The 14,748-nt window shown below is 42.2% G+C and overlaps 1 protein-coding gene across 3 annotated transcripts in view; it reads right to left on the bottom strand.

Moving 5' to 3' along the window:
• Positions 1 to 14,523, bottom strand: part of TMEM131L (transmembrane 131 like) — a 553,379-nt gene extending 538,856 nt beyond the window's left edge. The window contains exon 1 of one of the 3 annotated variants that reach the window (XM_085641690.1): positions 14,109 to 14,523. In XM_085641690.1, coding sequence (XP_085497816.1) covers positions 14,109 to 14,226 — 118 coding nt within the window. In that variant the 5' untranslated portion in view covers positions 14,227 to 14,523. The remainder of the gene's footprint in view (positions 1 to 14,108) is intronic. The other 2 variants (XM_085641691.1, XM_085641692.1) reach the window with 2 other exon arrangements.
• Positions 14,524 to 14,748: the final 225 nt, after the last annotated feature.

Here is a 14,748-nt window from a genome sequence, read left to right as displayed (position 1 = left end):
TCATATTCTTTAGAAAACTATGCAACTGGCGGTACTTAAAATAATCAACGTTTGTAAGATTAAACTTAGATTGAAGTTCTGAAAATGTTATAATGGTATTATTGTGCCATAAATCACCTAGAGAGTTAATGCCACTATTCCGCCATCTCGTCATTGTATAGTCTCTGAAAATGGGAGGAAAAATATGTGGAGACGTCAAGGGGGTATATTTCACAATTTTTGGAATCCCTACATGGCGCCGGATTAGATTCCAAACAAAAAACGCTGCCTTCAAGGTCTTAAGTTTTGTTTTTTTACAATAGCTAGGTTCTATATTTTTTAACAAACATCCACGCGCCTCAACTCCCAAGGCAAACTCATAGATTGACGGAGCATGGGATTCTAGTATTTGCGTCTTGGCACCAATTATCAAGGGAGAAATAAACTGTAATACAGACGCCAGATAATAAAACAGGAAATGTGGTGTGCTCCACCCACCCCTATCCTTAGGAAAAATCATCTTCTTGTATGCTCTACGTTGACGTTTGTAACCCCATAGGAATCTAGCCGCCATTCTCTCAAGTTGTTTAAAAAAAAGAGAGAGGAAATTCTAGAGGCACAGATCGAAATAAGTATAAAAATTTAGGGAGAATTAGCATTTTCAACACATTATTCCTCCCATATAAAGACAAATACAAATGGTTAATACGTTCCAACGTAGAATTAGCCTTTTTAAGAACTGATTTATAATTGAGTTTCGCGATAGCGGAGACTGGAGTAGTAATCTTAATACCCAGATATGTCGCTACAGGAACGATATTAAGATGAGCCGGAGGATTCTGGCCCACAAAAAGAATTTGCGTTTTAGACATATTGAGTTTGTACCCAGAAAATACACCGAACTTAGTTGCCAGCTCTTCCACTTTTGGGATAGCTCTTACAATATCTGTAGTGATCACCACCACATCATCGGCATAGGCAAGAGCTCTATAGTTTACTCCCGCAACCAGAACTGGGGATATATCCTCAGTTTGATTCAGCTATTTCAACAAAAAAAATCAATGTGAATGGCAAAAAGTAACGGTGAGGCTGGGCAGCCCTGTCTAGTTCCCCAGTAGATAGGAAATAAGGCAGATGAATTTGTCCCAATTTTAATACAAGACATGGGGGATTTATACAAAGCTTTCAAGGCCAAGATCATAATAGGTCCGAACCCCTTCAAAGAAAGCATATCCCAAAGATAGGGCCAGGCCACCCTGTCGAATGCCTTTTCAGCATCCAACAGGGCGATTGCTATAGGTGTATTAGTGCCCTGAGCCCAGTCCATGAGAGCAATAACCCTGCGGACATGATCCGTGGTATCCCGCTCAGGTATAAAGCCATGTTGCCACCTTGAGACTATGGTAGAAATTATCCCGGATATTCTTGAAGCTAACATTTTTGAAAAAACTTTGCTATCTGCGTTAATTAACGATATTGGCCTATACGAGGCCGGGTTGGTTGCAGGTTTATCTTTTTTCAGAAAGGCCATTATTGTCGATTGTCTCCAGGAGGCTGGAGCTATCCCTTTCTGTGCTTCTAAAAAAGTGGCCAACATATCTTGTTTCAATAAATGCCTAAACAGCCTAAAGAACTCCAGATGGATGCCATCAGGTCCCATCGCTTTACCCACAGCAAGAGAAAGTAGGGCCTGCTCAATTTCATCCCATGTAATGTCAGTATCCAATGCCTGACCTTGGGCGATGGTTAATTTTGCAACATTATCCAGAGAGGAGAAATTCAAGAAAAGCTCGTTAGAATAAGGTAGAGCATCTTGCTCATACAGCTGTGAATAAAACTGCCGAAATACCTCAATAATTTCCTCAGGGTTATTATGGATCTGTCCAGTATCATCCTTTATGGCAGTGACGGCATTAATCGCCTCTTTTTGTCTTATTGTTTTTGCCAGAATCCTACCATAATTTTCCCCCATCTCATAAATCTGTGATCTAAATATTGCCGCCTGCTCAGCCAATTTAGTTGCTAGTACCTCAAAGTCTGGCTTTGTGTATGTCTAGGATAGTTTTAATATGCTCTGTGTCTTGTGATAAGCTAATAGTGGTAGTTAATTTTTCCTCCCATTCCTGTATCGCTTTATAATAAATATCCATCTTATTCCGAATATTTTTTTGTTTTCTGATCGAATAAGACAATGTCTCCCCACGTACTCCTGCTTTGAAAGCGTCCCAAACATTTTTGATCGAAGCACTCCCTCTGTTAAGCTAAAAAAAACTCCCTGATCCACTTCCCCATATGTTCTATATATGATGGATCTGCAAGTAGCTTCCGCTCAAAAGACCAGCTTCTCGCCAAGGGTGAGCCTGGCGCAGCTATTTTAACCTCCATCAACACCGGGTTATGATCGGAAATTATTCGTGGGAAAATTTGAAACTTGATATTGTTATTAAGCCCTAAAGTAACTAAAAATAGTCCAATCGGCGGAGCTTCTGGTGTGGGGCAGAGAAGAAAGTATACCCCGGTGACAAAGGATTTTTATCAAACCCCACATCACACAAACCAAAATCAGAGCTCTTAATGCCTTGAATGTCTTTTTTTTTTTAAACCTAAATATGTTGAGGTGCCCCGTATAACCAGGCCTCCTTCCATATGAATATTTAGATCTCCGCAGAGAATTGGAGGAGACGGCCAATCAGCTAGTTCTAAGCTTAAAAAGTTCAGTATATCAGGATCATCAGTATTTGGAGCATATATTGAGCAAATGGTCCAAACTTTACGATTGATGCAGATCTCAATGATCATCCATCTGTCATACTGGTCTACTTTAGAGCGTTTCAGACTACCCAATACTTTCCTCATGAGGATGACCACACCTTTGGTAGTAGTTCCTTGACGGGTGCATTGCAATAACTGCATACCCAGATCATTAAATAGATGTCTATCATTCCAAACCAGATGCGTTTCCTGGAGGCACAATAAATCCAGCCTCATATTGTGTATTAGTTGGGCACAAACCCCTCTTTTTTCCCTATTGTTTAGACCACAGATATTCCAGGAACAGATCCTCAATTTACCCATCTTGTTGATATTAAACCAAACAGCATACAGCGCCTATATAACTCTAAGTTAACACATTTCCCCTTTTAAAAAAAGAACAAAGAAAATACCCTTTTTATTTTTTTAATAGCTCCAGTTGGTTTAACATTAAGCTTAATGTATATCTACAAGAAAGTATTCTTATTCAGATTCATAGTCCTCTTGTAACACAAGTCATTCTCCGAGCCAGCTTTTCTAACCATGCTTGTCCCCGCTTCGCCCCTCACCCACCACCCCACGCCACACCCCCCCTTCCCTACCCTGACCCCTACCCAAAGAGGGCCAAGGGACTGGACAGTCCCTAACATGTGATGTAGTGAGAAGCATCCTGTGCCTCGTGGCTCTCTCTCCACCGTATATTATACCGTACATAGTGAAAAGAAAAGCGAGCATGTAGACTTAATGCAAGTTAACTAAGATGAAAGCACAGACCACAGAAAAATGAAAACTGGTACCCCACCAACAATAGACAGCAGACGTGCTCAAAATGAGGCTAATAGCTCCTTAGCTGCTCCCTCAGATGTTAGATAATGCGTTCTCTCTTTATAAATTACCTTCAATTTGGAGGGATTAAGGAGGAAGGCTTGGGCACCCTTAGCCAGAAAAGATGGTATTAGCTGATGAAACTGCCAGCGTTGTTGTACAGTGGCATGACAGTAATCAGGCCGAACAAAGAATTCCAAGCCCTTCCCCCTACGCTTTCGATCCGGTCTAGCCAAATCATACAGGGCCTCTCTAGCCAAAAAATTATTCAGACATATCAGTATAGCTCTTGGTTTCACATTACTGCCGGATCTAGTGTTCCTTTGAAACAGAAATCTGTGAGCCCTTTGGAGTTCCACGTCCCACTTCCAATGCAATAATTCTGGAAAGGCTTCCACAAAGAGCTCAGTAACAAATTGCCTAACGTTCCCCCCCTCACTCCCCTCAGGAATACCCAAAATACGTAAATTATTACGGCGTGATCTGTTTTTTAGGTCAATCAACTTCCAGTTAATTTCTTCCTTTAAGTCTTCCAAGGAAGATAGCTGTAGTTTTTGGGTGTTCATCGTGTCTTCAATTTCAGAAATCCTACCTTCAACTTCAACCACCCTGGCAGTCATTTCATTACAAGATCTAGGCACACGCCTTAGGTTGTTTTGCAACTTACGTACAGCCCCTTGTGTTAGTAAATTCTCGGTTCTAGTTTCTTCTCGATGCTGGAGCATAACCTGATATAATGTACCCAGCGTGATCACAGGGGTCTGGGAGTCGACTGTATTCATTGAAGACCTAATAGTAGGAGAGCCACCACTAGTTCATTGTACCGCCAACACGGTATTTTCCTCTGTCTCCCATTCTGGGCTGTCCGGTGGGCCCTCTGCTTCCTAGTCGTCTTCATCTGGAGAACTCCTGAGATCCTAAACTGAGCTGCTCAAACTGTTAGCACTCGCAGAATCGCCCATCTCCCCGTAGCGATCTGTGTCCCCTTCAAGACTTTCAGATTCCAGAGCGTTGGATAAATCCGACAGAGTAGAAGTTCCCTGCGGAGTCAACTGTATCTGAATCTGTATCCCCCGTCAGTACTGGGACCTCCTGTGTATTGACTCCAGCAGGAACAGATGAGTTCACTTGTATTTGAAGAGCACTGACAGAGGTGGTTGGTGCCGGGGGGTGATATAAAATATGGTCCGCCAATACCGCATTCAAATTCCTGTCTGTAATACCCCCGGTCCCCTCATTCACAGCCACTCTAGCACAAGAAGAGGCAAAAGTATCAATCTGGGGTAGACTTACATTCTCATTGGCGATGACCTTGACTATACGATCAACACCATCTGTCCAATTAACTTGATTAGCTGTGGTCTTATCGCTATTTTGATTCTTTTTCTTTTTGAACATTCCCGGTATTTTTGGTATTGCACAAGGCCTGCATGTCCCAGAATCCAGCTGAGCAGCCTGTGACAGAGAGGAGTCCCTGGAATCAATAGGCAGGATAGGATCGGTTGATGTGCTAGAGCACAATTCTACTCCAGGATCAGTTACTTGAGCTTGAAGTCGTAGATTAGACCTACTATCAGCAACGGAATCGGCAACAGGCTCGTTCTGACTAGGGTCCGACACGGCAGCCGTAGCCGCTCTAGCTTTTGGCTTCTGGGTTTTTGAGCTTATAACAGAGGTCGGATTTTTAGGTGCCATACTGATGTGTCTACTCCTTTCTTGATAACACAGCGGGAGAAACCGCGTCCCTCCCTGAGCAAAGAAACAAGGATCCGAGCCGCCTTCAGGGCTCCGCAGCACCACGGGCTCCACGAGCTGCTCCGATCTCCAGAGTCGACACACAGCAACGGTCGAGGAACACCAAACCCGCTGTAATGAGCGCCGAAAGCAGCATCGAAGATCTGACCGCATTCCAGGTAAGACAGTGTTCCTAGCTCATAAGCATTTCTCGCCACTCACAGTCGTTTGCAGCGGATAACCAAAGAATGGGCCAAATATGCAGATTTGCAGCATACTCATCCAGAATAAAATCAGGACTCCGCTTAGCCCCACTGGATACCACCGCTGCACTCCAGCTCAGAAAAGTAAACCCAAAACTTCTCCGAGGCGAGCACAACGAGAGCACCTTCGCAGCTTCTCACTCGAACGCCACTGCGTCCGCCATCTTGCCCCGTATTACTAATGCTTCTATGGCGTGTATTAGCTTTGATGATTTCATTTAAGGTTACAATAGACAAAATAGAAGGACATAGTGAAAATAAGACCAATCTATAGAGAAGGTTCAGAAAGTATATCCAACTAAGATAGAAACTATCTACATCAAGACAGGTCTATAAATGATTTCTCCAACTATGCGTTTTCAAAACTTTTATACGAATATGTAAAGACAATGGATGTGAGGGATTGCTATGTGTGTATGCAGTTACCTTCATCTGTATCGGAGGGAGTGACCCATCATCACCTCCCTGTAACATATGGAATAACATGTAGTGTAATAGCTAGTTTGTTTTACCAAATAGAGAAATTAGAATATTATTTTTCAGATGTAGATAACATTTTCACAAGTGCCTGCAATTAACAAGTTGAATAAAGTAAAGCCTGCAAAGGTGTTAGGTGAATTTTTCTTATAAACTAAGGAACTAACATTAAAATACACATCTAGGAATAACTTGACTTGTAGTTTAAAGAAAGAAGAAAAGACATTTTTGGATATGGTTGAAGAAAGGAGATTGAAAATGCAAAAGAAAGCATCTGACAGAAAGGAGGAAAAGAGTCTGAAATGTTGAAATGGAAAAACATTTGAAGGGAGAAGCTAGTCCAACTATGGCTTTAGATTGGCCCCAGAAAGGGAAGTGGTGTATTAGAAGGAATCAAACTGCATGTGATAATTATTTTGTAGGTAACAGTGAATGCCATGATACATACCGAATCATGGGTGGATGGGGATTTAAAGGAGGAAATGATCCAGTTTTTCCTGGGTTATATTTTATCTGCGGGAACAAGGCATATTATCGTTTGCTAGACCATTGGTATGGCACGTTATGTAGGTCTTGTCTTTCCAAAAGATATTCCACATGGGAAGTGGAGAAGATGGTGTACATAAGTTAGGTAGTCTATTAGCTCGCAGAAAGAGAGAATCTTGGTCAGAAATTGTAGGAGACATATTTGGAGCATTGATACCAGCAGTGGGAATATCTCTGAATGCACACAAAATTAGAAAACTATCAACAGTTGTGGATCGCTTGTCAACAAGCACCGCTGGAGGATTCTTATTGGTAAATACTGAAATGGTTGCCATGGTGATACAAAATAGACTTGCCCTTGATATATTATTGGCAAAAGAGGGTGGAGTCTGTGGAATGCTTAAAGTTCAACATTGTTGTACTTACATTCCCAACTAAAGTAAAGATCTGAAAATTGACATCAAAAATATAACTGAATTGCATGAGGAAATTAAACCACTGGAGATTGAAAGTGTTTGGGAGAAAATTGGGAAGAAACTTTCTTCTATTAAAGATTTCCTGATTAACTAAGGTAGTACCTTTATAGGTAGAATCTTATTTCTATTAACCTGTGTGATTTTTATAGTATTAGTTCTAAGATTAGTTTGTATGTGTCATAAAAAGAAGAAAATACAGAAAAAGTTAAAAAGAGAAGATTTGAAAAGAAGACCGAATAAGAGACAAACGAGGGAATTTGGATAGAATTAGAAGAGATGAAAGAAAACATGTATAAAACAGCTAGAAGAGAAGAAATTCGGGAAACAGATGTAAATTAACCAAAATAATTCATTTCACTTTGAGAAAAATCGATACAAAATTTTAATTGTGTGGTGATAAAATCACCAAAGGGGGGATTGCTGGAGCGGGTAGTACAAAATGTTGTATACCTCCCCCATTCTGCATGAAAATACTAATTGAATAATCTATTAATTATAATATTATTAAATGAGTTTGCATGAATATTAAACCAACATTACTAATATCCAAAATTACACGTGGGATTGCATATTGCATGGCTAAATAACCTTATGACTAGAATCCGTACCCATACTAACAGTAGTATATGTAAAAAATAGAATATTGCATGATATATGTTGCTTTCGTAATGTCTTTGTAATGTTGCTCGAGAGTAGGACCAAAAGGGTGAATATAAATGCTTTAAATGTTGCAATACGCTAGATAAATACAAGCACATATAGGGATTAGTAAGGGGTTAACATGAGATTTATTATTTCTATGCATTAATTACTCTTTTGTGTTTGTTTCGCTTAAGTTGGCGTTTGGGCCTAAATCCCAAAATGGCCGCCGACGCAACACGACAAAGTGGCCACTGTCCCACGAGGCATGGAGCGAAGTGCGCAGAAGCGACACCTCTTCTAGACCTCGTCATGAACCCTGAACCTGGTGTAATCAAACAAGGTCACCGTGGGATGACGGCCAAGACGAAAGACAATGGACTTCCACAACAAACTAGTACGGATTGACTTTAGACGAACCCATGACATCACCCTTGAACTGTACCCAATTTGCTAACTTCAGCATCGGACGATCTCAACCGACCAATTACGACTGTATTAAAATAACTAAATGTATTTTCTTGCTTTCATTTTGTTATAAAAATACGTAGTAGAATAGAGGGGGTCTGACAATTATTCTATTCAACTCTACTTGACCGAATGCGATCGCTCTTTCCTATGACAACGACGGCGACTTAGGGTGACTGCTGTGTTCCTTGAATCCTAGATGGTCCTGACGCTGCCCAAATACCTGATGACCGCGAACTTTTCCTAAATTCTATGGGCACTGACAGATGCTTGCACGTCTCTGGTCTTTACCGATCTTTTGAGACTGTAGCGTGCTGAGCAAAGAACTTTGAACTTTTAGACGAATGACAACAGATCTGAGTATGCAGACTTAACGACTTAGGATAGCCAGATTAGGTAGCCAGATTCTGCGATTTGCTTAAAATTTGAGATAAACTTTCCAAATGCAAACCTCACTTTTCATGAGATTGTCGATAAATAGATATTGATGAACAAGAATTGAGTTTGTGGTTTATTAAGAAGGATAAGATCTAAATCTTGAAATGTGTTTTAGCTGGTTCTAGATCACCATCAACCAATCCAACTATTTGGTCCATTGACCACATGGAGGGAGTGCCTTGATGTACAGGATTGAGATCTGTAGGTGGAAGGGTATTGATGTATATTTTGTAAATTAATTTTTCTTTCCCTATAGGTTATAAGGTGTTCCCCCACATGTTGAGCACTTGAAACGCTCATCCCTCCAACTGTATGCAGACCGGTGAATGGTTAGTGTGAGTGTTGGTGTTATGGGCCCCACCAATGAATACATGTGTAAATGAGTTAGTGTGACGTCTGGTCTGCCGAAGGGAGGATATCGGCACGGGTTTGCTTTCCCAGTTACCAGGGTTTCCGCGCTCCATCAGTAACATGATTTTGAAACAAAAAAGCACTTGTAAAGAGAAAAATGATTTTAAGAGTGTCACTCACCACCACGGAGATCTACTTGCAGGCCCAGGTTTCTCTCTCACGTATGTATGTGGTATTTCTACAGGCGTACCGGCACGCCTTCATGCCCAAACATGAGCAACATGGCTATCAAAAAAGTGATCAAAACCAAAAATTGCATGATGTACCGACTCTGGAAATTATGGGCCAGATGTATCAAAGGGTTTTACCCATTCTGTGTCTATGGGAAAATGTGTTCATACATATGGCCCTATATCTTGGAAATTATCTATCCCACAAGCCTTAAACATTATTCCTCCCAGGTGACAAATATCACAGTTTGCAGTCTGCATAAAAAGAATGACATTCTCTAATATCACTGAGATATGGAACACAATTTCTGTGACCCCTTGAAAGTACGGACACGTTCCAACATCCCAAATGAAAGCAAATGTCAGTCTATGGAAACTAATAGAATCTTGCAAATTGTACATCATTAAATATGACAGCAGGAAGATCATACTGCAGGCCATGCAAATTAGCATTTGCTAATCAATGAAACTATTCAGCCCCCATAAAGAAAACAAGCATCCAAGAAAACCTCCATAAATCACCTTCCAAACGACCCCTAACAAGCCTCTTCCTCCATTGATTACTCATGCTCATTTGATCAAGCCCCAGACCTCTGCTATCTTGCCATACGTACACCTCACCCAGATGGAAATTTCTTATCCATACCTTCAATATGCTTGTCTAATGACACACCAATTACCGCACATTTAAGTGAACCATTAAAATCTGTATGAATCGCATCTACCAATCAAACCCTTTCAAAGAGTTATAACACTTTAAAAAAATTTAATTTCAACTTTAGATCAGTATGCTACACAGTTACATCACAACCACCATAAGCAAACAAGCACTCACAAAGCTAATAAGTCCTACTGGTAATGCATCACAGCTGCTGTGCACCATTACTATTTTTTTTTTTTTGTTTTAAAGTGTGATGCACAGACACCGCTTGTAGTTGTGCACCTGCGTTCAGAACACATGCAAGCGCCTTTGAAATGGTTTAATGGTTTCAGGTTTTTTTAAGTGCCAATTCGAGATGGTCAGGTAAATGACGACACAGCACAAAAAAGCTTAAAATGAAAAAACAAAAAGGATGACTGGGTTGGGGGGGGGGGGGTATGGGAGAAGCAATACAGGCAAAAGAGAAAAATGCAGACCGGGGCAAGGATGTGGAATTTAATAAAATATCTACTTGTCCATGGGACAGGTTGCTTCTTAAATCTACTTGCTAAGTAACAAAATCCACCTGCCGCTATGGCGACATGTAGTGTGGCGATAAATTATAGCAGCAATCTTGTTATGTAAGAGCTTGGATAATAGCCTCTCTGTTTATGCCAGGGCTCATACTATATTATGGTCTGAATACTAGCTATTCCCTTATTTTGACACCTTTCCGCAGATATGCTTACTGGCATTGGAGGTAGCAGTAAGGAATAGTTCCATTGTTGGAATTCCCCTTTTGATTATGTGCAAACCTACTAACTGTATGTTGTAGGGGTTTTCCGCAGCTCTTCTCTAATCTTTTCCCCTACTGAGAAAGGTTGGAAATGTACTCCTTGACAAGAGCAAAAGTAAAACTTTCTCTAGGGTTTGAAAAAAAAGTAGTTGGAGAGAAAGTAAACTTGTAAACGCTCAACAGATTTTTGCATGAGCAAATCTACACATGCATATTTGTTCGCGCTAAAATGGAGTTTACAAATATTTTTTTTTGTAGTATGTTTACCTGGCCTACTTCTGCCAATTGTTGTGAATTCATGAAAGCAGTAAATCTGCACTAATGCAAGGGCATATACTACGGATGCACATTTGTAACTTTCTTTACAAATTGGGCATCTAATTAGGTCTGGTGCCAACCAAGATCTTTTTTAATTTTTTTTATTGTAAATGTATCTCTTTCTCTATCGACTGTCTTCATTGTGACAGCGTTTTGCTCTTTCACAAGAAGTATATCAGCACAAAGATTTTTTGCCGACCAGAAACTACTGTCGCAATGTGTACTTTTTGAGACCCAAAAATATTTTTGCATTTTGGCAATGTTTGTTAAAATGGCTAGGGCACGGCAGCTCCTACAACAATAAAGTTTTACAAAAACCATGTCAGAACAAGACACATTTTGACAAAACCAAAAGGCTGACCACCAATGTCATACTTATTGGCTTTGCCTGTGCTTGTTCATTTTCATGTTCCCATAATCTAGTTGAAACTGATTTTCCATTATGAATATTTTGGGGAAACACTAGCAAGTTTCAACACATTTTGCTTACTGACGCTTCAAAGAAATGGTACCTAAAATTTCAAAGCAATTTAGCAAGACATCTTTTTCCTACTTGCATTTGTCTGTCAACATTTTAAAGAGCACAGCACAAGTGTCAGTGGGAAGGAAGTAGGGATAGTGAAGCACATGGACGAGAGAGAGTAACATGAAGGTGGGAGAAAAGCAAACTGAGAAATAGCTGGTAAACTCATGCACTCTCACTGGGTGCTTAAACAAAAGAAAAAAGTAGCGCCCTAAAAGCAATCAGTGAAAGTTTAGAAGCCACACAATTAAAGAGATGGTAAAGAGCCTATGCTCCATGGGAGGGCGAAACACAAGACTGACAAGCTGCGACATAAATAAGAAGTAGGCAAATGAAAGAGAGAGTAAAGCCAGCCAATGAAAAGAATGGGTGTGCTGCAAGCCCTGTATATTCTTGGTAATCCCACAATATGCCTTTGCAACCAAATAACTTGCACTGTCTGGTAGGCTCGACCTAAAGATTAGGTAAATTACTTAAGTAAAATCAACTAAAATAAACCCCAATAAATTGCAGATCTTCAGTTTCAAACTTTGCCGTTTGCTCAACCTGCCACTCAACCTCCTCATCACGACAGAGATGTGTATGAAACCAGCATTATAACTTATAACGGACACTATGCTGCTCAAGTGGATAAAACATACTATACAAGGACATGCCTGCAAAGACTAACATGGAAAATGTGCTCATCTTCAAACAACGCAAAAACCAAAGGAAATGATGGACGGAGTGTTGAACATTGCAAGCACTCACCCCCAGTCAACTGATCTGGGTTTAATCCATCACCGTTCTTTAGCCCACTCTGCCACCCCAGTTCAGACATGGCCATATGCAAATCAGTCTGAGTCTGTGCCTCATGGGAACAGTCCAGCCCGAACTGCCAAGCCATGTCTTCCCTGGACTGGAAACAAGCTTCCTAGGACCGGTTTCTGGCATTTCAGCCGTCTTCAGCCAGGCTTGCTTGAATCCAGTGACAAAGTGAGCAAGGGACTCACGTCTGAGCATACCCTGCCAACTTATGGCAAACAATGCAAAAACCAAAGGAAACCAGTGCAGGTCTCTTTATGCCGGGTGCCGAACTCCTCGCTCTTTATTCTGTATTCAGGGTACTTTTTTGCCTGCTTAGTCGGGTTACTTTAGATCATCGTCCTCTCTCTTACATACCTCTGTTTGCACGCCTATAAGTCTGGTGCGGGTTGAAAGCCATTTGAATTTGTCAATGCTTTTGTTATTTCATAGATTTTGTAAAACGTTATAAGTAGTGCAGCGGCTGCTGTCAGGCCATCACCAACATAAATTAATAACTAGATAAACCCCAAAATATTTTTGGTCTCAAAAAGCTCACATTACCATAGTCCCTGGCACTGAAACAAGTTACTTTGTGTGTGGATATGTTATTTTTGAAGGAGAAGAATACTGCGTTTTGCCACATGCTATATACAGCAGTGGGTAGACTAAAACATTTGAATAACAGACCAATGGCTTATAGAAATATATATACACACATACATACACACACACACACACACACAGAGTAAGGGAGCGAGAAAGAGAAATCGATATCAGAAGTTCTTGGCTAACGCTTAGCCTCACACAAAAGGAATATAGACACACGGGTCAATACAACAAAGAGATAAGGGTAGCCATCACCAAGAAGAAATACTGTGGAGAGGTATATGCAACCTGCATACAAAATAACACCACAGGCATCTGGTCAACATGTACCAAGAGGGAATGCAGGCATCTAGAACAATAAGGCAAAACAAGACAGGCAAAATCATGACTAATCACACATAGCGTAGAGTCCCAGCACAAGGTAGAAACACTAATTAAACAGGTGATGCCAACGTGACACAGGCGGCTAAGTGTTTGCAAAAAAAGGTGAGGGGATCGCAGGTAGCTGGACAGGTAGTATAAAATGGCGATAAACTGTATCTTGAAAAATGGAGCAAGGCTGGTAATCGGTTACCCTGAACATTACACCCTGCACATCAAAAGTGACGTAGAGTAGGTACTAGGTCACCTCACAGAAGGAAGCATTAAAACACAAGTAACTGGACTTCTAACACGTAGCCAGCTTTGAACCATGAAAAGAGAGGAAATACCAAGTTCCTCGGCAGTACATAATGCAAACCGATTTTTTTTGTTTTTTGTTTTTAAAGGTGCACGGAGAACTGCACAAGCCACAGATAACTAGACACCAGGTACACGGAAGACGAACAATGCGGGCTGCTAGACACCTTGTGATAGGGGGCAACTGGACACCTTGAGTATAGGAAGAACAATACATTAAGGCGGGCACCTATTGTCTCTGCCTCCTGTCTTCAGAAAAGAACGCAGGCGCACATGGGGTGCACAGAGCAAGCACATGGGCTGGAAAACACGAGCACACGGACATAGCCTGCCAGGGAATCCGTAGGTGCCCTACCTCCCCGTGTTGTTCTAGCTCCACTCCAGCGCACACCCACTCGCCTACAAACGAAACAGAGGTGCTCAACTCCCTTCAAACCACAGCACGCCGCGTGCCCCACTGCGACGAGAGTAACGCAGGCTGCATATCCCTCACAACCCAAATTCCCTTAACGCCCCCCTGAGACCTTGGTGCTCCGTAACTCGTGCACGGTCCCGAATCGCAACAAGCTCTTTGTTGAGCCAGTTCTATATCTGCTTTACACACGGAGCGAAACATTGTCAGTCCCCTGTCCCCGCGCGCTGACCTTGCTGCTGCGCCCCTGTTTGGCGGAGTCCGTGCAGGAGCTGGAGGGCGCCCAACAGCAGGAGGTTGGTGGCTGCATGGCCGTGGCGGGAGCTGCCCTGCTGCAGCCGCCCCGCCATGCTGCTTCTTCCCCTCCGCCTTCCGCGAAGAGTCTCCTTCCTTCTCAGCGCCGACGCGTTTTCAGCTTCCTCAACTGGCCTCCTCGCTCTCCGCGGGCAGCTGCTCGTATGCTGGCCTCAGATAGCGAAGGAGGGCGGGGACGTTCCCGCCTGGACGCGGAGTGGAGAAGCCTTGACACACACACAATGAGATTGCGGCCTGCTGCTTGCTGCTGCCGCCGCTGGGCCCCGCCCGTCTCTCTGCTGCTGCTGCTGCTGCTGCTGCTAGGCGTGTGCAGAGCGAGGCACTACCCACCCACGGCAACGCTGCCTCTCCCTCCTCAGCACATGGCACGGACAGAGTAGGAGGAGACTGTGTGGGCAGGACACGGAGCAGCGCTGAGGGCACAGTAAACAAGGGACGCTTTCCCAGGTGCCACACACACCCGCTCAGAATTTTGATTCACTGTTTTATTTAACCCACTCCCAATGCAACATTAGGACAAACCTGTTTATGGGCGTGGCACGTGAACGTCCATGTCA

This window comes from Triturus cristatus, chromosome 2_2 (assembly GCF_964204655.1).
Source record: "Triturus cristatus chromosome 2_2, aTriCri1.1, whole genome shotgun sequence".
Lineage (NCBI taxonomy): Eukaryota > Metazoa > Chordata > Amphibia > Caudata > Salamandridae > Triturus > Triturus cristatus.
Note: the sequence above shows the minus strand (reverse complement) of the source record. Positions and strands in the feature narration are given on the sequence as shown.